The 22,906-nt window shown below is 42.2% G+C and overlaps 1 protein-coding gene across 2 annotated transcripts in view; it reads right to left on the minus strand.

Moving 5' to 3' along the window:
* Positions 1–437: 437 nt before the first annotated feature.
* The window catches only part of dntt (deoxynucleotidyltransferase, terminal), a 284,731-nt gene continuing 262,262 nt past the window's right edge, over positions 438–22,906 (minus strand). For both annotated transcript variants that reach the window (XM_087998997.1, XM_043712524.2), the window contains one exon: positions 438–4,869. In XM_087998997.1, the coding sequence (XP_087855123.1) occupies positions 4,783–4,869 (87 nt within the window). In that variant the 3' untranslated portion in view covers positions 438–4,782. The remainder of the gene's footprint in view (positions 4,870–22,906) is intronic.

The raw sequence follows: 22,906 nt of genomic DNA on the forward strand, positions 1-22,906 counted from the left end.
GCTCACCAGCCTGTAATTTCCTAGATTATCCCTGTTGCCCTTCGTAAACAAAGGAACAACATTGGCTATTCTCCCATTCTCTCGGACCTCTCTTGCAACTAACAAGGATACAAAGATTTCATACAAGGCCTCAACAATTTCTTCACCTGCCTCCCTCAGCATTCCAGGATAGATCCCATCAGGTCTGGGGATTTGTCTACCTTAATGCTTTTTAAAACATCTATTGCTTCCTTGTTTTTTAGATTGGCATTTTCCAGAATACCAACATTCCCCTCTTGAGACTCACCACCCACCATGACTTCCTCCTTTGTGTAGAACGTTGCAAAGTATTCTTTAAGGACCTCACCCACTTCTTCCAGCTCCACGCACAAATTCCCTCCTTTGCCCCTGAGTGGACCCACCCTTTCCCTAGCTATTCTCTTGCTACTTACATATGTTTAAACCATGTTGGAATTTTCCTTAATCTTGTTTGCCAAAGACATTTCATGGCCCCCTTTAACCCCCGTAACTAATTGTTTGAGTTCTTACATGTTTCTTTGTATTCTTTGAGGGCTCTGTCTGTCTTCAGTTTCCTAAACCTTACATATGCCTCCTTTTTCTTTTTGACTAAGCACTCAATATCCCTTTTGGGTTCTCGAACCATGCCATCCTTATCCTTAATTTTTGCAGGAGTACGTTGGTCCTAATCTCTAATCAACTGGCATTTAAAAGATTCCCACAATCTAGATGTGGATTTACCCTCAAAAAGTCACCCCCAGTCTCCATTCCCCAGTTCCTGCCTAATAAGGTAGTTAGCCTTCCCCCAGCTGATTCTTTCACCAAAGGATTACTCTTAACCTTATCTGTAAGTAATTTAAAATTTACAGAATTATGATCATTGTTTCCAAAATGGTCCCCCACTGAAACTTTGAAAACTTGAACAAGCTCATTCTCTAATACCAGGTCCAATATGTTCCCTTCCCTAGTTGGATTATTTGTATTTTGTTTCAAAAAACCATCCTGGACACACCGAAAAAATTCTCCCTCATCCAAGTCCTTGGCATCAAGCAAGGCCCAGTCAACATGAGGGAAGTTAAATCACCCACCAAAACAACCCTCTTGTTTTCATATTTTTCAGTAATCTGTCCACATATCTGTTGTTCTATCACCCGCTAGCTATTGGGAGGCCTGTAGTACAGTCCCATCAAAGTGATGCACCCTTCCTATTCCTGAACTCTACCCATATGACCTCACTGGATAAGCCCTCCATGTGGCTGTGATATTTTCTCTCATCAGTAATGCAACTCCCACAACGCTATTACATCCCTCTCTATCATGCCTGAAACATCTTTAGCCTAGTTGCAATCTTGTCCGTCTCTCAGCTAAGTCTCTGTAATACCTACATCATAGTTATATGGTAATGTGTTGTAAAACCCTATTATAAATTCAATCTATATTATGAAGGATTTTTATTAAATGTAAATCAATTGAACACTGTAGAAGATCATAGAAAGTCCACATGATAACATAGAAAAAACTGAAACAGTTTTCTTCGGGCTCAATCTTACATAGATTGGCAGAGTATTAATTTCATGAAGGGTTTTACTCTGTGAGGCCTAGTGTGTTTCCTCATCCCACACTTGACCATTAATGACCTACTCCAATGCTATAGCACTCCTCTTGTCCAATGCTACCTGGATTCTACCAATCATCGTAACCAGAAGAAATCACCACTGTTGGGATGTGCACCCAAGTAAGTTCTGGCAGTCCAGAGTTGCACTCTGACCTCAAATCTAGGAGAGAGGGAATGCTGGCATCCACTTTCCGCAGGTGGAACCTGGAGGCCCTGGTGGATGGGACAGTGCAGAGTAAGAATGTCCTCTTCCTCCAGGACTGACAATAGACACAAGAATCTGTCAGGCAGAGGTAGGTACTACAACACCACTCTGATCTTGACAAGAATCTGCTGTCCAGTTCAAGATAGCCATCTGGATTAGTGTGGTCTCAGCTGTGTGGAGCAACAATATCAGTGTCAGAAGAAGGTCAATTACCTCCTCTGCTCTACAAGGGGTAGTGCCACCATCTTCTCCCCGCTACCTTACATTCACTCTATCTCTGTTACTGCACCCACTACCCAATAAGCCTCATGCTCTGCCACTTTCCCTAACTGAGTGTAACATCTTCCCTCAATCATTCTCATCCAGTCAGCCATCTCTATACCATTAACTCTGCATGGTTACCACATCTCCTACTCACTCATCAGGACACCTCCCTAATTCTCCCCCACCTGCACCAGCACTAACAGCTCGAAAAAGCTGGGTCACCCTCTTATAGCTCACTCAATCCATTCCTTTCTCTCATTGCAGTAGAAAACAACTTAATGGAGGATAGAATGAGCCATGATGGGTGGTGTGCTGCCCAACAAAGCACTGCACCCGGAATCTGGAGTGGCTTCTGATTGCCCCAAGGGGAACCAAAGTGTGTCCAATTACCTGCCCTTGACTTACTGCCTGAGTGAAGGGGGTTGATCTAATGGAGCACTATTCCTGTCTGACTTTGAAACATGGTCGTTTGGTAGATCCCCAACCAGTGTTTCAGCTGCTGGTACATGGTGCAGCTGTGCGATGGTGACATACAGTAGGAAATCCACCCCCTTATCTGTTTACTGCTGACACCCATGACATGCTGCCTGTCCTTGAGTCAGCACCGAAAGGCAACTCATGGCAAGGTAAGGCCGGGCAGGGCAGAGCTGCAATAGGCACAAGGTGAGTGAATGCTACGAGATTCTGCAACAAAGTTAGGGTAAGCAACCCTGAGGTGCAGCCTGATCCAATCCACGATCTGGTTGCCTGTCCAAGCATAGCGCACGTGCAGCAACCTTCCAATGAAAGGGGCTAGTATGCTTCAAAGTGCAGCAGTGAAGAGTAGAACCATTCTGTAAAGATTCAGAGATGGGTCATGAGGGTGCAGACAGGCTGGATGTCTTGTGTTGGATGTCTTGGCTGTGGACATGGGTATATGCAGCACTGTCCGTGGAGTGTGCCCTGAGATGTTGGTGCTGGCTGTCCAATATTAGATTAGATTTCCTACAGTGTGGAAACAGGCCATTTGGCCCAACAAGTGCACACCGACCCTCCGAAGATTTACTCATCCAGAACCATTTTTCTCTGACTAATGCACCTAACACTATGGGCAATTTAGCATGGCCAATCCACCTGACCTGCACATCTTTGGATTGTGGGAGGAAATCGGAGGCACCCGGAGGAAACCCATGCATACACAGTGGTGGAAACAGTGTGTTGGAGTCAACAAAATACCTGCTTTGACTTTCATGCTGGGAATCTATCTGGATGTGGTAGAATCACAGAATTCCTACATTGCAGTAAGAGGCCATTTGGTCCATCGAGTCTGCACTGTCCCTCTAAAGAGCATCCTTACCCACTCCACCTCAGTAACCTCATGTTTCCCATGGCTAATCCATTTAACTTGCACATTCCTGGACACTATGGGCAATTTAGCATGGACAATCAACCTAACCTGCACAGCTTTGGACTGTGGGAGGAAACTGGAGCATCCAATGGAAATCCATACAGACACTGAGAGAATGTGCAAACACCACACAGACAGTCAACAGAGATAGAATGGGAACGTGCATATTAATGGGTGAGAATTGGTGATGATGAGGGTAAGAATAAGTGATAATCCACCTTAATAGGCACCTCTCCACTCCCTTCTGAGAATCTTATTGCAATGCTCAGAATGCTGTTAGAAAGTGGAACTTGTTGACCCCCACCCATGGGAATGGCCTTGCTGGACTTCTTGTGCAATTCTTTTAAAATTCGCCAATATCATTCAGGACCTTTTAAGATTCCGTGCTTTGTGTCAGTCTTATAGCTTTTCCACCAAAATTCATACCTTTTCAACTATTTAAAAGTTATACATTTAGATTGTTGTTTCAGTTTCAGTTTTAGTATTCGAGCAGAAATCCAATGTATCTGTCCAGTGCTGACTTAATTTCCAAACGTTGTGGCCACATATTCAAAAATAATAGTGCTTTTAAACTGTAAATTTTGTCCTACATCATTTCTTTCATAAAATACTGTACCATAATACTGAGGTTTAAAACAAATTCAAAGACAACATATGGAACATTCGTAATAGATCTGTGGTCACCTATAAAAGTGCACTTTGTGTAAATTCCATCACATTTACAATATTTGGCATATAACAGAGAAAAATAAACATATTGGGATTTTAGACACCGATTTTAGGAGAACTGGTTATAATGGGAGACAATAATACATTATTATTTAATATGTAATTTGAGATTTCCAAATGGACATGTGAAACCTGCTCTCCCAAAAGACTATGAAAATTGGGTTAACTGAAATCTTCAAGTCTGAGATCAATAGCTTATTATTAAGCAAGCATAAGAAGGAAAATGAATCACAGATGGATAAATCGTGTAGTGATCAGTCATGTTCCAAATGAATGATAGAATTAATTGGAGGGACTAATTGATTAACGCCTGTTCATATATTCCAAAGTCTTAATCAGTTTCACAGTACAATATGAAGAACTAAGTAAATTAAAATCCCTTTCCCAAAATAGTTCCATTTACAGTTTATGTAATGTCATTTCACTACTGGTGAAAATCTGTATAATACTTGCCAATCTCAGTGAAGAAAACTTATGTTGCAATTCTATGTAAGTGTGCTTTTAAAACAAAAGTAAAATTTTACATGAACACTCCCTTTTCCTCTGCCAAAACATATAATGAAGATACAATTTATATTTGGAAGCTTATGCATTTCTTTCCCATGGCTCAATGTATTCCAAATCCAGGTGAGCAAAGATTTCTTCTTCTGTCTTAGCATTCAGAAATACATTCTGTAAAAGAGAAAAGACGAATTTAATTGATAGATAATCAAAGGATATCATCTATCAAATAATACTCTTCTAAATAAAGGTTATGGTGAAATGTGCTTAATTTCTATGACTAATATATACATGGGAAGACTGTGCCTGTTAATTCATGATATAATAATGCTTGCTTTCTCTTTAATGTTAGCTATAAGATAAAGGAATAATCGTGTTGTTTTACCAGAAATCCCCATGTGACTGGACTCGGTAGATAGATTAGAGGGCACCTTCCAGCAGCAGGAAAACATAAATCCTGCAAAGCAGCCCAACATATACCCATTGGGCTGGGAAGATTAAACACTTGGCAGTTTCATGTGACAATACTGAATACATTCAATGCTATAGCCTCCATTGCTATCTGAGGAAAAGAACTTTGGAGCAGCATTCTGTAAGCTGTGTGGCCACTACGAGGGTCTGTGGACAGTGACTGTCGTGTCAATGCCACTCCCAGCATAGATTTCAGGTTTCAGATTTCGCTGCTGTGCATGGGCCTCAGATGTCGGTGCAGAGGAAAATTGGGCGGCACGGTGGCACAGTGATTAGCACTGCTGCCTCACAGCGCCTGAGAACCGGGTTCAATTCCCGCCTCAGGCGACTGACTGTGTGGAGTTTGCACGTTCTCCCCGTGTCTGCATGGGTTTCCTCCGGGTGCTCCGGTTTCCTCCCACAGTCCAAAAAGATGTGCAGGGTCAGGGGAATTGGCCATGTTAAATTGCCCGTAGTGTTAGGTAAGGGGTAAATGTAGGGGTATGGGTGGGTTTCGCTTCGGCGGGTCGGTGTGGACTTGTTGGGCCGAAGGGCCTGTTTCTACACTGTAATGTAATCTAATCTAAAACAAAAAAAATGTAGGAAGCAGGAATGTTATTCGATAGATTAATGATCCTAATAGAAAAATTCTCCTCACCTCTACCATGAACAAAATACCCTTTTTTAAAACTCCATGTCACCTACTTCTACATACTCCCAGCATCCACCCTGTCAAATCCCCTCAGGATTGGATATAAAAGTCCCTGCAGGGCAGAAAGAGGCCATTCGGCCCATTGAGTCTATACAAACCATCCAAAGAGCATCCCACTCACACCCAGGTCCCTACACTATCCCCATAACCCAGCAATTCCTAGGGCTAATCCAACTAGCCCGCACGTCCCTGGACATTATGGGCAATTTAGCATGACTAAGCCACCTAACCTGTACATCTTTGGACTGTGGGAGGAAATTGGTGCATTCAGAGGAAATCCACGCAGACGCAGGGAGAATGTGCAAACTCCACACCGGGTTCCTGGTGCTGTGAGGCAGCAGTGCTAACTGTTGGGTCACTGTGCCACGTTCTATATTTCAATAAGATTAACTGTTGCCCTTTTAAACTCCAGCCAGTATGTCCCAAGCTGGTCAACCTTTCTTGTAAGACAATCCCTTTATCTCACAAATCAGCCTAGAGAACTTTTTTGGAACCACTTGCAATGAAAGAAAGACTCTCCTTAAGGAAGGTGACCAAAATCATATGCAATATTCTTAGTGTGGTCTCACAAATGCTCTCTACAGTTTCAGCAATCCTTCCCTATTTCTACAATCCACTGCCCCTTGCATGACGACTAACACGACATTTGCCTATTATTTGCTGCACTATATGCTTGCTTTTTTTGATTCATTTCAAGGATATCAAAATTCTTATGTATCACTGATTTCTGCAGTCCTTCCGTGTTTAAATATTATCCCGCTTTTGTACTTCTCCTTATAAAGTGACCAACTTTCATTTTCCCACATTGCCAATTCTCTCCTTCACGTTTAACCAATTGAACTTCCAGAGGAAGTGGAGGGTGCAGGTCGAGTTACATTGTTTAAAAGTTCATGAATAAGAAATGTTTGGAGGAATATGGGCCAAGCTCAGGCAGGTGGGACTAGTCTCTTTTGGATTATGGTCAGCATGGACTGGTTGGACCAGTCTGTTTCCATGCTGTATGACTCTATGACAATGACTAGAGTTAAGGATGACACATTCTCTAAGACAGGAGATATGTTCTTTGGTGATGAATTTGCAAAACCAGTACTATCAACAGATTCTGTAGTTTGCAATAACAGGATATACATTGTGGTCTTTAAAATTGAATTTGTTACCTTTATATTAAAATCACTCATCTATAATTATAGTCTTTGGAGTTGTTATTGGTGTGCTAATAGTTATCAGGCCTTTGCAGTACATTTCAGCTAACTAAATGACAAGTGACCAAAACTCCAGGATTGGCAGCACTACACTAGTAACTGTAAAGATCACAACAAAATCCTTTTCTGAATCTTAGAATAGTACCTGGACATTAAATCATCATCCAGCCATGTTGCGACTTCCTTCTTGAGCAAGTATTGAGCACCAGATAGAGTTAGCTGTACCATTTCAGAACTACCTCTAGCCTTCTAGCTGGCTTTCTACATTCTACTCTCTTTCTAGTCACCTTCCCATCTTACCCATGGCAGGAAACAGTTGTATCTTCCACTGAGCTCATTATTAAAGGTTAGCAATTAGTATCATGATTTGCATTTTTTAAATTAATCCTTTAATGGGAGATAAGGGGAGAGAGAAAACTGAAAGTAGTGTAGATAAGAAAAGGTTTATATTTTAATTTAGTTCCCAGTTTCTGTTGGCTTTAATGCCCATCTCTGCTTTTCCAGCTATAAAATGAAGATCAACAGACATCCTTAGTTCTGAACATAGGTAAGAGGAATCCTTCATTATCTGTTGACTCTCATATATCACATCAGCTTCGGTGTCCATGTACTTATTGTAAACACATTTTAAAATTTAAACATTCAAATATATTTTGAAAATGATTTTTCCACACTTTTGCTTTTCATGCAGCATACACTGCTCTGTGGCCAATGATAGATGGGCAGCTTGCCAGGCTTTTACTAATTAAAGAGGTGCAAGGCGATTCACCTTCTAATTTTTCTCTATTCCTGGTGGTGGACTTTTGCCTTGACTTAACATATCCCAGATGGCACTGTTAACATTCAGAATTTACCTTCTGATGAATTGCAGAACAAAAATACTTTTCAGAATTATGTGGCACGGCATACTAATAAGCTAATGAACTTTGCAACCTCTTCCCAAAATGTTTAGCACTTCGATAGAATACTACACGGTAAATGGAGCACATAAACTTTATTCCAAAAGTCAACAGAATCTAAATGACTCATACAATTGATGAGGTCCTGTTTATCATAAAATAGTTTTTCCATCACTTCCAATTAGCCTTTTAATTTGTGAAAATGTTAAACCCCAGAATTCATTGTACTAATAGAAATACCAAAAATGCCGTATTCAGTAAGTTATCAAGATGCAAAGGATGCTTTGAAAGCTTGTTTGTAGCTCGAGTTCAGTTTACTGTGTATTTTTTTATTCTCTAGACTGACGTAAATCAAAATTCATTAAGATGCCACTTTGTCAGAGTATACTAATGGGATGATACAGATTTAATGATGGCAGTCTGCAAGAATTTTTATTTCATGCTTAATGGAGGAGTCGATAATGAACAACCTGCCTCCTTTCTCACCTTGGTAATCTATTTATTCTAAGCTGGAACAAAAAGGATAGAAACATATTATCTGTCAATCAATTTTAACAAGTACAGATTGGTCTTGCTTATTGTCATTGCAATCCTGCAGTTATGTCACACCCCAGCTCAAAATCATAATCTTTTCTTGTTTTTTTAGAGCTCAGAATAATTACATTTATGGCTTGTAACATTATCATTATCTTTGCTTAGCTAAAAAGCAGCTGCAAAATATGATCCATGGCTTTTTGTGTGCCTCCTGTTTGTCAAATTGCCATTCATCATCAATAACTATAGTAAGAGTAAAAAGTGCTAGTTGATGTTTTGCCAGTAAACGCATTAGCATTTTTTCTACCCTTTGCATTGTGGTAAATGAATCCTTTATCAATGTCACTAATCTGCTATATTGTAACCTTGCATGTGCTGCATTCCCTAAGAAACGGCACTTTCATCTCACATTTTATTGTCAACTTGCTGTAATGAGTTCCAAATAGTAAACTTTGTGCAAAACAATCTGCATATCACAAGGCTTTTCTAAAAAGCAAAATGTCAATCACTTACAATTCCTGATTAAATATACTGTAATTTCCTTCCTGAATCTAAACCCAAAGTGTGATTTGGTTTCAGTTGCTTAATTCTTGCACGAGGAAACATTTTGAATATTTAGACTGCAAGTTCACTTTCATTATTTGGTACAACAAGGGAAAACTACAGAAAATTCATACAAACATACGGACATGAAATGACTCGAGTTCAATGAAGACTTCAAATAAGAGAAAAAAGCAAACTTCAAGCAGAGTTTCAAGACTGTTTGGACCCCCTGCCATCAGGAGACTTCTATGATTTAATAACAAAAATGTCAGCGAATGGATTAGTCCTATACTGCGGTCTTGTAATATCCCCAAGGAGAAATTGACGTTAAAAATGAAATAATGGTTAAAAGTGTTCGCCTGAAATTCTGAGGGTGCATCTTTTAAACATTAGAATTGAAATTCAAAATCTGGGAACTGGAGTCAAAACACAGGTAAGGCGGTCTGAAGACTACTATGACTTCACATGCTCCCCCTGGACCAGCAGCAACTCAAATACATATCAGAATGACTTGCCAGAGATTAGACAGTTAACAACTGCTGGGCTGTTGAGGAAAGGAAGTTATTTGACAAATACTTAGGAAATTACCGTGAAAATGATAACAAACCAATGTAAACATTTCTAAATTAAAGTATGGAAGATTGTACACTGGGTACCTGTAATCTTTTGGTGTACTGACAGCCACCAGTGCATACTCAGTAAATTACTCCTTGGTTCAACATCTCAAAAATCAGAATTGACTTACACCTTACATTAATTTTTCAGATTTAGTATAACTGGACAGAGATTCGTTGCCTCTCATTTTGTGAATTGTTCTCTCAAACCCCTGCAGTTCCTCAACACATACATCATCAATAAATCATTAAAGAAGCATCTTTACATGTCAATCAAGCTTGGGGAAATCGCTGAGTGTGCCTTTAAGTATATTAGCAGCAACAAAGCAAAAGTTTAGTTGATATTTTTGACAGGGCCCAGAAAATCCATGGAAGCTGAACCAGATTCCTGGTCTTAAGGACAGGCAATGCTTTAACGTAAAGGATTTCTTTAAAAACTACGTCAATCCATGAGTTATTTTTCTTTTATTCATTTGTGGGACTTGGGCATTGCTGGCTGGCCAGCATTGATAGCCCATCCCTATTTGCCCTTGAGAAGGTGGTAGTGGGCTGCCTTCCACTAGCTGTGGGTTGACCCACAATGCTGGTCTGTGAGATTCTAAATGATATCCCAAAGTAAAAATGTACCTTTCTATGTTCGTATCTAAAGCTTTGAAAGAAGCTTCAAAATCAGTCTTGCATTGAAAACAAAACCTCAAAGTTTTGGAAACCTCAAAGTAAGAAAATCAGTAAGTCAGCAAGCAAATTGGGGCTGTGGTCGAATAGGTTTTAGAAACTCAGGGTAGGAATAAACGAGGGGATACTATCTTGTGGAGAGGGGAGAGGAAGGGGTGTGGGGGTGCTGCTGAATGGGCACAGGGGATCCCATAAATGAGGTACACCCACCTGTCAGTCCAAAAGCAGCCTATACTGCAAAAGTTGCCAGGTAACTTACCTTGCCGCCACCCACTCCCACTCCCTCAACTCCAATTAGTCCAGCCACAGGCAAAAATTGCATTGGAGATGGAATTAGGCCAGTGGATAGTGTTAATTAGCTGCATGACAGCCTCAATAGGCCTGAGGGTGGACTGGCTGCCTGGTTCCTTGCCTGTCCACTTTTATGTGGGAGACAGGTCAAGGATGGGCAGGGAAGTGAGAGACACCATCTGTTTAGTTTCACGTACACCCCAACTTTCAATTATACTGGCAGTCAGGTAAGGGGTCCAGAGGTAGGGTCATACAATCCACCCTAATAACATTTACTGTGAAATGTGACAACGTATGCAAGTCATGCTCATATTCCAGAACAAGCGCAACAATGCGATTTATGCTCTGGGTTTTACAACATTTCACAGTCTCTCTGTGATCTCTCTGAGGTCATAGAACTGAATAAAGTGCTTTTGTATGACAAATATCTCCCAGGATGAAAACTTTTAAGTGTTTTCGATATCGTTTACAAAGCCCATACCCCCAAAATCAATTTGGAACACCACACTAAATTTTAAAACCATGCCCACTTCTGTGTCTTTATCTGCCTCCAACATGTTAATTCTTACCCATGTACTGGATTCAGTGATTCCCCACCAGACACTTGTTTAGAGAGCAGAAGAAATCTACTTTTCTATTCAGAGAATGTAACCCTCAGTCCCTGGCAACCCATATTTCTTTTAAATTTCTTAATATTTTAAGAGTTTATGGGCATGTTTTCATTTCTTAGTGCTGAGGCACATTGAGGTTTTGGCCTCAATTGTTTTTGACACTGAGCGTGTTCAATGAGCTGTAGACAGTTCAGCGCACCATCAACCCTTCAAGAACTGCAAATTGGATTTAAAGCGATTGAACCATTTAAAAGTGGCCACACACGGGAGCTAAAACACATTCCCTGCATTTCTGAAAACCTCATATCAGAAAAAAAACTGTTCAATCCCAATGGATGGCAAAACAGATGTAGGAATGGAGCATATGGACCACTGATTGCGTTAAGGGGGGATTGCTTCTAACTCACATGTTTAATTCGAGAAAAGCAAAGATTCTATAAAACATGAAGTAGAGAGGAAGATTGCTCTGTTTGATTCATCAATGTTTTCTACCTCAACAACAGCACTGCAGCACTGTTTGTTAGTATTCACAACTGTCGCTGACTGGGCCAACATTTATTGCCTCTCCTTAATTGTCATTGAACTGAGTGGTTTGCTGGGCAACCCCAGAGGACAGTTAAGAGTTAACCACACACGTTGTGCATCTGAAGTCTCACGTGGGGTGACCAAGTAACAGGTGATGATGGTAGATTTGCTGTTCCATAGGGCATTAGTCAACCAGATGGTCTTTTGCAACAACCAACAACGGTTACATGATCGCAGTAGACTAACTTTGTTTTTTTAAGCATCAGCTTTTTGTTTAATTGACTCAAACGTCACCATCTCCCATGGTGGGATTTGAGCCCACGTCCCAGAATGTTAATCTGGGGTTCTAGATTGCTAGTCCAGTGACATTGCCACTACACTCACACCACCTTCCTTAGGCAGGAGATGGCAGGTAGACTCAATTGTTAGTGTAATGCTTCAAAATATTAGGAGTAGAGATCAGCCATAATCATATTAAATGGTGGAACAAGCTTGAGTGGTTGAATTGGCCACTCCTGCTCCTAGTTATTCTTATGTTCTTACCATTTTCCTTCTTGGGCATGAATGCCTCGCCTGTTAATCTGCTGACCTATGTGTACACTCATCTAAAAGTTGTGTTTGAGCGATCAATTTTTTACCCAAAATGTTGTGGGTGAAATCTATGCGTTGCCATTGTCTCAGTAGCTAACTGCTTATGGCAGTACTGAAGCGGGTTTCAGAGTTGCCAAGTTGGAGACTGTTCCTACCATGTCTGAACCCCATCAAAACAAAAACAGCAAAATGGATCCAGAAAGTATCTTTATTATTCTCTGCAGACATGAGAAGCTGAACAGCCGCCTTTTGCACCAGAGTTTTGTCCGTACGTCGGAGCTGATCGAGACATGAGCTACCTGAACATTTAAGAAACTTTTGGCAAAAAATTGGGTTGAATTATACATGAGATTGACTATTACATGAGCACATCTGGTACATTAATGTTCCATATCTGAATTAGGAGGAAAAGTAGACCATGTGGACCTGTCATTCAATAAGATCATGCTTGATCTGTTTGTGTTTGGAATTCCACATTCCTAACTATTCACAATAATCTTTGATCCACTACCTAACAAAAACAAAAGTCTATCTACCTGTGCCTTAAAATATCCAATTACTTTCCTTCCATTTGTATTGTCTACTGCAAGTTAACAAACATCATCAGCAGCACACAGCTCACACCACCAGCTATAGAGTCAGCTGCTAAGGAGCAGAAGCTTGAGGAAGAACAGAAAGAGACAACCTCAACAGCCTCTTTCTGGATGGGCAGTCCATGAAGAACTGCTCTGGTGGAATGCTAGGGGTGGAAGGATGAATGATTTCTTCTTGAGAGAGGACACCAGAGGAGCCATAGTCTACTTCCACTTGCCCAGGCACCACCTCAGTAATGTCAATTATTCACTGGAGGACAGGATGTTGTGATACCCTGCAGATCTTCTACACAAGCAATCAACAGAAACACTGGTAGCAGTGCAGATTATTATAGTAACCAGTGAACCTTGCATGACTTCAGTCTGAGCTAGCACCTGCAGATATTGTGTGGCCACTAATTTTGCTGCAAGTGAAGCATGATTGGGATCATGATTAGGTCAACCAGTATTGCTGTGAAGAATGGGCTCTAAGCCCTATGCAAAGCCCTTTGCCCAATTAGCACTGCAAGCATCCATACTTCTCACACTGACCACAAGCTTACTGATAGATTTCTAAAATCATCGAGATGTGCGTTACAATCATTAGCAAATTGTAGGCTGCCCCAAAGTCCTTAGCTAAATCCTTTGTAGGGAATTCATATGGATTTTACACCATCCAGTAAACTGCCCTCTTGTCATTCATGCAAATTGCACTTCGAACCTATCCTCATTATCTGAGCTGGTAGCTGCCATGAAGAAGAGCTGGCAGTGTATGCAAACTGGTAGCAGTGAGGAAGCATTTGAACATTTAGTATGAGTCCTGCTTGGTAGAAGTTGTTGATAGTTGATAGATAGTGATATGATGATCCAAGCAGTCTCTGGGACTAGATGCTCCATCGTTAGCTGTTGAAGATAGGCCATGAGTGTGCAGTCAGAGTGTCTTGCTGCACTGCAAACAGGTCGTTGACCCTTTAGACACTGACGTCCACCTGGCCCCAACTGCCTTCTGAGGATCAACCTGGAAAGCCCCCAGCCCTCTGTTGGACAGAAGGTCTTCCTGATTCTTTCTACTCTGCTCCATCAAGGTCTCCAATGCAGCTTTCAGAAATAATTGCTTCAAAATGCACAAGAATAGGACTGCTTTCTAAGGCCAATATTTAATCATGTGCACAGTATGAACTCCTCCTCAGCCTATATCTTAGCTTCTCGACAAACCCTCCAGTTCTCATTTCTGATCCAGCAGATAACAATTTTATGGTTTTACACACACACACAAAAGTGTAATAATAGTGATTCAATGTTACAGAAATTTGATACTTTGGGAAACAGCAAATAGTTGAAAAAAGTTTAACTGTTGCCTCATCTTGCTTTCGATTGCACCAGTTTTATTTTCTGTTCAACCTTTGTCTACTTAAAAGAAAAAAATATCGATAGAACTATAAAAATCAAAAATTGGTACTTCGTAGCTAATTAATCCAAAGAATACAATCATGCAAATGGAGAAAACATTAAATTATGCTAATCAGCCTGCATTTGTCTTTTTTCTTCTTTCTTCCTTGCCCATCTTACACATATTGATCCCTGAACAGAATTTGAAACCTTCCCCTGAGTGGGGAGAGATGCAGTGAATGGGAACCCTGTGGTCTTCCTGACTTTATCCTAAATAAATCTGGGCAAAGGGCTCATTTATGGTAATTAATGCTCATTTAGGGGCCACATCAGCTACCACTGGTGCTCCTCCAGGAGTGAATAAGAGACTCACCATGCCAGAAGCTTGGAAAGCAAATCCTTTCAAGATTTAGCATGTGCTTTTCAGAGATGGTGGAAGGTGTCTTTCCATCAGAGGCCCTCAAGTGTGTGTTTGAGGGATTAGACATAGGGAACGGAGTCTGTTGAAGGTTACTCCCCCTTAGCTCTTAAGCCTACTTCCACCTCTCCCATATCTGTGACTCCTTCCCTGCCATACCTCCTGGCCTCCATCACTCATCTGTAACCAGGGTTCCTCAACAACCCTGGGTCTTGAGTGAGTTTATTACCAACAGCAGCCACTGCTCTCCCTGTGATGTTGTTGACCATTGCAGAGCTTCCAAATCTCATAGGCTGGCAGCTCTTAGAAGGCAAGATTTCCTGATTGGTGTCCCTTCCTCAAATGTAAGTGATGGAGTATACTATAAACTGGCAGGCAAGAACTCTTTCACCGCCATTAAATACTGCTCTCCAATACTCCTTAGCATAACAAGCAGATAGTCCAATGCTTAATCCTAGCCAGATAGTCCTAGATGATACTTCGGAAAGTGAGGATGGCAGAAATTTTTAAGGCATGAATATGCTGAGAGTTAAATTCCATAGAAGTGTCTCTACGTTGGAATGTAACACTGTCTTCTATTCTTCTAGTTTTGATGTGGGTATAAGTGAGTTGGGAACCCCATGTCAGCTAACCAAAGGGGAGACAATGACCTAGTGGTATTATTGCTGCACTGTTAATCTAGGTTTCCAGGTAATGTTCTGGGGACTCAGGTTTAAATCCTGCCATGGCAGATGGTGGAATTTGAAGTCAATAAAAATCTGGAATTAAGAATCAAATGATGACCATGAATTATTGTCAATTGCCAGGAAAAATACACTTGGTTCACTAATGTTCTTTAGAGAAGGAAACTGTCATCCTTACCTGGTCTGGCCTACATGTGACTCCAGACCCACAGCAATAAGGTTGACTCTTAATTGCCCTTAGGGATGGGCAATAAATACAGGCCTAACCAGCAATGCCCTCATGCTGTGAATGAATAATTTTGTTTTAAAGGAGTAGGGCCTGTCATGGGGTCTGTTTTACAATGGCTCTCCAATTCAGCCATGATCCCACTTCCATGTTTCCTGAGCAAAAAGAGAGGGTGGACACATGAAGGATTTCACGTTAAAGGAACCACTGATACAATTACAAAAGCTCACCAACCACAGGAAAGGAGGTGAGAGGAAAGGTTACTTTCTGGGCCTTTGACTTGAATGTCATCTGAAGGGCTGCAGTGTGTTGACAATATCAACCAGTGTGGAGACTGTGCACCGAGAGGATTAGGGATCTCGGGAGGGCAAGGAAGGTGTATTACACATCACGCACTGGTGCCAATCCCATGTTCTTCACTATGGCATTCCTCAGAACAACATGGGTTCTAACAGCATGCGTCCTCCTCTCTGTCGGCATATCCCCATCTCCCCTACTGAGCAGACAGCTTTCACACCCCTCCTGCCTCACTATCAACCTCCACAAGTGCTGTCCTTCCCTGCTCTCTGCACAATCATTTTCTAACTTTCAGTAGTCCCTGTTTATTGTCCTTACGGGAGAAAGTGCAGAAACTTGAGGGAGAGCCAATGAGCTGGAGCCGGGCTGGGCTGGTGTGGGGTGGGCGACCTTGACAGACATCACCTGTATGTACCCAACGATACCTGTTGTCCCAAGTGTCAGCAGCAACATGCTGTGACCACCTGAGCTTCCTGAGCCACCGCAGCTCGGAAGTGACAGGATAGCTTAATCTCTGGTAGTGCGTTGGGGCCTTGCCTCCCTTTAGGCTGGAATCCTGTGTTAATGCCTTGTGCCCCTAGGAACAGTAAGTGATGAAGGAGAAAACACCAGGTGCTGTCACTGTGGGCTGTTGTTCCCCATCACAGAAACAGAATACAGGTTGTTCAGCCATAACATGTGCTTCGTTAATGGGAATTCATTATAATATGATTGATGATTTGGGGACACTGTTTCTAAAGCACGAACTTTTAAAGCTTTATAACTTTGGTTATAACGTGACTCCAGCCCCATTAGTTTAAACAATGCTGCTATTACATGATTTTCTTATAACACGGGATTGCACGAGAATGGAACTACCGCTTTATAGCAGAAGCACAGTGGCAACTGCTGCAGTAAAGGCTGATCACAGGGAGCTGAAGCTGAAGCTGTGTGAAGTGTAACACAATGAACTGACTTCCACGTTAAGCAGGAAAAGCCCAGACTTGTAAAAGTGCTGGGAGCTGCACCCTCTCATCTGGGCAGCAATGCAGCTCCTCAGTTTCATGGTTCAAAGGAGACCCAGCTTGTCAGTGTCCCTGATGAAGGACACAGCACAGTTCATCTGGCCAATGTTGGTGAGGTCTCAAAGCTCAGGATGTAGGTGAGCTAACTGTCAAGATCAGAATGTTGGTTCAATTAGTAGTTAATGATACACCTGAAAATGTTAAATTATTAATTAACTGCTCCCCACTTACTTGTAAATGTATCCAGACTGAAACTAGACGAGGGTGGGATGGTGTCACATTCCAACTTAGAAACACTTTTAAGGAATTTAACCTCAACGTATATTTCTCTTTCCCTCTAAAAATTTCTGCAGTTCTGACTTTCCACATACAGGTTCTGAGCAGCTGTCATTCATTCGCATTTTATCAGTCTGTGTCTCTCATTCGCGTGTCTGACACACACACACACACAATGCCCAAATTAATTTATACACTGGAGAGATAATAAATGCTTTGACGCAATATATAAGCAATATTTAAAAGACACCAAAGACACTTTCTATTTTTAATTTGTCATAAGCTTCGATTTTCTTAAGAAACTACTTTGGTAAAAATCATGGTTGTCAGTTTTTCAGTTATATTACAAGACAAATCAGATCCCAGAATGAAATTTGATAAATCCGGTATTTTCTGGGAGCAAATTAGTGCACCTGCTGGAATCTGAACTGAAAACAAAATATGCCGGAGATCACAATGAGCCGGGCAGTATCTGTGGAGAGAGAATAAGCTACTGTTTTGAGTCTGGATGACTCGTCATTGGAGCATTGTATCTTCTGGTGTTAATGAGGTGGCCTTTCACAGAAACATGAATGTACAATGCTGCAGATTTGGAATCAACAATTAAGTATAAGTTTAATATTCAATAGAAATGAAGATAAAATAGAATAAACCAACCTATTTACATTTAAAAAAGTAACTATTTTCAAATACATGGTAGATTACAATTCCATTAATCTACATAGTATTCCTTTACTCCTCTGTTCAAACAGCAGAGTAGAGACAGAATTCCCACCTCCATCACACTTAGGGATCGCCTTAGCAGCAGCTTCTATTGCCCAGTCCTAAGAATCTGATCGCATTTTCCTTCAGCTTTCGTATAAGCCTGCACTTTCTCTCGATGAAAATCTATTTCTGAACAGTTCTAAGCTATGCCCTTAACTCTGGAGGAACTGTTTTACATATTCAGCTTTAGGAAAGACTTCTGCACACCTGCCAAACCAGAAACTGTAACTGCAACTTTGCTGAGCTATGGGCGTTCTCCTTATCAGAAACCAAAAACTCTGACCTTTAAAATTGAAAGCCCCATGCATAACTACTTTGTTTGCTTGTAAAACTCCAATATAAGCAAACTTCCATTAGCCTCCAAGAACTGCCTACAAGTCAATAATTAAGCTTCTTCAAACACAGAGACCAAAACCCACATGTCACTAGCTCAAGTTCAAATACTAAAATAAGTTGTATGAAAATATAAATGAACTACACTTTTCAACGAAGAAGAATCAAAATGTATCTTTGAGAAGAATTTTCATTATTCATCAAAAGTTATCTTAACACCTTACTATGTCACAATAACAGTGCATACATTAAATATACAATGAATTACAAAGCAATCATATTTTATACAAGTCAATGGCACCACTGCATATATGCTCTCTTTACTTTTTTCAGGCATACGAACAAATTGTCAAGTTATTTTGTTGGAGAATTTAACATCACTGAAATAACCGTAAGCTGTTGTCTGAAATCTTTCCAAGACAATTAAAGCTTTGAGATCCTCACCAAGAATTTTCCATCCTAACGCTGATAAAAATCTCAAAATGATGGAGGACTATCGCAAGACTCAATACCTTCATTTCCACTGTGGAATATTTTAGCTGACATCTGGTCAGACAGGCCTTTCAATCCCTATCACGTTAGCTTGCAGTAAGACTGATGCTGCAGGCATCAACAGTCAATGTGAATGGGTTTGCATAATTAGGTGCAGCTAAAATCGGTGTGGTTGTCAACACAGCTTTCAAATTTTCAATAGCACCCAGACATTAGTGCTTCCATTCAAATTTTGTACCTTTCTTCAACACATTTGTTAGAAATGTAATCAGTGCTAAAATTCAGAACAAACCTGTGATTAAATTCACTCATGCTGACAAAGCACAAAATTTCTCATGTGGTCCTATCACAGGAAAATCTAAAATAGCCCTTACTTCCTTTTAATTATTTCAAAATATACTTTATGCATAGAAATATCTTCATATATAGATACAATCAGTAAAGCAGTTTGGTTCTGTGCAGTAGAATATGGGGAAACAAAAAAACATTGGAGTTTGACTCTATCCAACAAATCAAATCAAAGGCATTCCTTATTTTAAAAAGATTGTATTTAGATACACTTGAGGCACCGAGAGGGTCTGGTAACTCAACAGAGCCCCATTTAACTTTGGCAGAAAGACCTCAGACAGTGGTCGTTCCCCACTGCATCTTGGCAGCAGCTGCCCCAAGCTTTAGTGCATCCCTCAGCATGTAGTCCTGGACCTTGGAATGTGCCAGTCTGCAACACTTGCTCTGGAAAACCAACAAGTCTCGGGCAGACCAAAAACTGGCTTTCACGAGTAAATGGTCCTCCAGGTCAGTCAATGTTTGTTTCAGTCTGCGTCCCAAGAGCATAGAGTTCTGTGTCACTGAGCTGCTCAGATGTAACCCAACAAAAGCCACTGCATGTCTCTCCAGACTTCCTATGAAAAACCACATTCCAGAAGGAGATCTGTGTCAGTGTCTACACACTCTGCAGACCCCCACCGCAGCCACTTCGAGAGCAGCATGCGGTGGTGCAGAGAGACGAGGTGGATGTGAAGGATCTCCCGGGTACAGCCCTCCTCACCGTTGGAAAGTTCTGTTGATGAGGCATTCTGCTTTGACAATCTGCTCAGGGAACAACCCAGCAGGATCCACCGTCTCCTTTTTGCGCAGAGTCTCGAGGACACTATGTGCTGACCACTTCCTGATGGACTCCTGGTCAAGGTGTTTTCTTTGCAAATGAAGGACATGTGGTAAGGAATGGTCTAGTTATTTGGAATGTTCAACTGCAACGACACCAGTCTCATCCTTCACAACACTGGGGACAGGTAGAATCTCAATACGTAATGACACTTGTTGTTTGCGTAGCGAGGGTATACTCTGGCTCGTTGGTCTAGTGGTCTGATTCTAGCTTGGGGCGTACTGTGATGTCAATGTGCGAGAGATCCCTGGTTCAAATCCTGAACAAGACCTTGCTTCGTGTTACTGGCGACACGGTGGCTCATTGGTTAGCACTGCAGTCTCACAGTACCAGGCTCCTGGGTTCGATTCCAGCCTTGGCAACTGTCTGTGTGGAGTTTGCACATTCTCCTCGTGTCTGCGTTGGTTTCCTCTGGGTGCTCCAGTTTCCTCCCACTGTCCAAAGATGTGCAGGTCAGCTGAATTGGCCATGTTAAATTGCCCATAGTGTTAGGTGCATTAGTCAGAGGGAAATGGGTCTGGGTGGGTTACTCTTTGGAGGGTCAGTGTGGACTGGTTGGGCTGAAGGGCCTGTTTCCACGCTGTAGGGAATCTAATCTAATCTAATCTAATCTAAAGTCTTGATGCAGCCACACACAAAGATGGCCATCTGGATGAGGACGGCATTGGGTACATTCTTTCCCCCTTTATCCAGAGCTTTGTACATGGTGCCCCTGTGGACATGGTCCATGTTAGACCTCCAGATGAATTGGAAGGTGGCTTGGGTGACCAAAACGGCTCAAGTTCTGGAAATGTGCAATAATGGAGAGAGCATCTTACACCTGATGACCAGGTTTTTCACCCACCCAGGGACTGGTGCTCCCCCAGTTTCTACCTCATATTGGCCATGCACTCCTCCCAAGTTTTTGCAGACACACCAGCCACTCTGAAGCATCTCCCCAGCACCATCAGGTAAGGGGATAAACAATTGGTCGGCCCACTTCCCAAAGAACATGGCCTCGCTCTTGCCTTGATTTACCTTGGCTCCCGTGGCTTGTTCAAACTGGTCGCAGATGCTCATGTGTCTGTGCACAGACAGCAGATCTGAGCAGAAACAGTGACATCATCCAATACACAGACCTACAGGCCTCACCTGCCTGGAATAGTCACCTCTCTTAGGCTCACATCCTTCCTGATGGATTCAGCAAGATGCTCTACACAGCACACAAACAAGGGAGGGGAGGACAGGCAGCCCTGCCTGGCTCCGGATCTGATCGGGAAGCTTTTTGATTCCCACCCTCTAATTGAGACTGCACGAACCATGTTGGTGTAGAGCAGTCAGATCCAAATGTGGATTTCTTCTCCAAGGCCCATTTTGGACAGCACGTCCCACATGTAGGTGTGTGATATCCTGTCAAAAGCCTTCTCCTGGTCCAGGCTGATGAGGATGATGATACATTTCCTCATGGATTCACACTGCTACCTGACCAAAGCATGCTGTAAGACACCTCCAGCACATCCTGCAAATCATGTCCTACACAGTTGAATACAATTTGGCTGGTAAGCCGTCCCTTCTGAGAGTTCGCTTTCAAAGGACTCAAGGGCCTTGATTCAGCTCATCCAGAGATAATGGTTGGTGCAGCCTCTCCCGTGTGCTGTTGTCTAAGACCTCTGTGATTGGGGACAAGAATGACTGGGAGGCCATGCTATCTGTCAGCTTTGTGTTATATAATCTGACATAAAAAGATTCACTGATCCTTGGGATCCTGAGATAACGTTACCAAGCCATCTTCTTCCTTCAGGTAGCTGAGCACGGAACTCTCCTGTGAACCTTTTGAGAACCATGGTTCTCCAAACTGTGGAATCACTTGTGGAATCACGTTTTCTGGGGTCAAAGATTTCACGTTCAGCTTCCATGTTCCCTAGCCGACCCGCTGGTATCCTGCAGGTGACAGTCGGCCAGCAGGAGGCAGTGGTCAGAGAAGAACACTGGCTTGACAAAGGTGGATCTGACTGAGAACGTGCAGGAATATACGAAACAGCAAATAGGTAATCTATCCAGCATCAGATAGACCCATCTGGCCATGACCAGGGTGTACCTACGCTGCACTCCATCTGCAGGGCTGCTGAAGATGTCATGCAGCTTGATGACTTTAATCATTGCCATCAGGAATCTGGACGTGGCGTCTGGTTTGCTGTCAGCCTTTCTGGATTGTCCACCGCATTGATGATGCAGTTGATATCACCGTCCAGAATGACCAGCCTGGATGTTGCCAGCAGCAGTGGGAGCTGTTGCAGGATTGCCAGTCGCACACTCTTTACCCACAGGGTGTACACGCTAATTAGTGTCAGAGGAGTACTTCTGTCTGTAACATTTGCTACAAGGAGGATCCAGGCCATCACCTCCTTAACCTCGGAGATAGTGAAGTTGCCTCCTTAGCAGAATACCCAGGTTGGAGGAACGGCCTAAGAAATCAAACACCCATGCACCCATAAGCTCAACCATCTCCTGTAGCTGCTGAGGTTCAGTATCCCACACTCCTCCAGAAACAGGAGGTCCGTGTTGACACAGGCCAGGTTAGCCATCGTAGAAACACATGGCATAGTAGATCTAACATTACGCACATTAACACTGGCAATTTTAAAACCCATTTGGAGACTTTATAGAATTACTGGCAGATCCAGTGGCCTTGTCACTGGGGAACTCCCTGCAACCCCATGGTGTGAGTGAACTGTTGGATACTCTCCACACTGAGGCAGCCATCCGCTTCCTCCCTGGGAGCAATTGCCCTGATCCAGTATTGTCAGCGTGAAGACGAAGCCAGGAAGGTCTGGTTTGGAGTCCAACAGAGGGCCTGCCATGCTCTGCTCCTGATTTGGGGTATCACTGCTCCCGGTTGCCCAGAGTTATGGTGTGGTGGGTACCCTTTGGTACCTGATGGCTGGAGGTAGAGTTTCAGCGG

The sequence above is a fragment of the Chiloscyllium plagiosum genome, unplaced genomic scaffold (genome assembly GCF_037043375.1).
Source record: "Chiloscyllium plagiosum isolate Xiang-an unplaced genomic scaffold, Cpla_swu_hap1 HiC_scaffold_22, whole genome shotgun sequence".
Classification (NCBI taxonomy): domain Eukaryota; kingdom Metazoa; phylum Chordata; class Chondrichthyes; order Orectolobiformes; family Hemiscylliidae; genus Chiloscyllium; species Chiloscyllium plagiosum.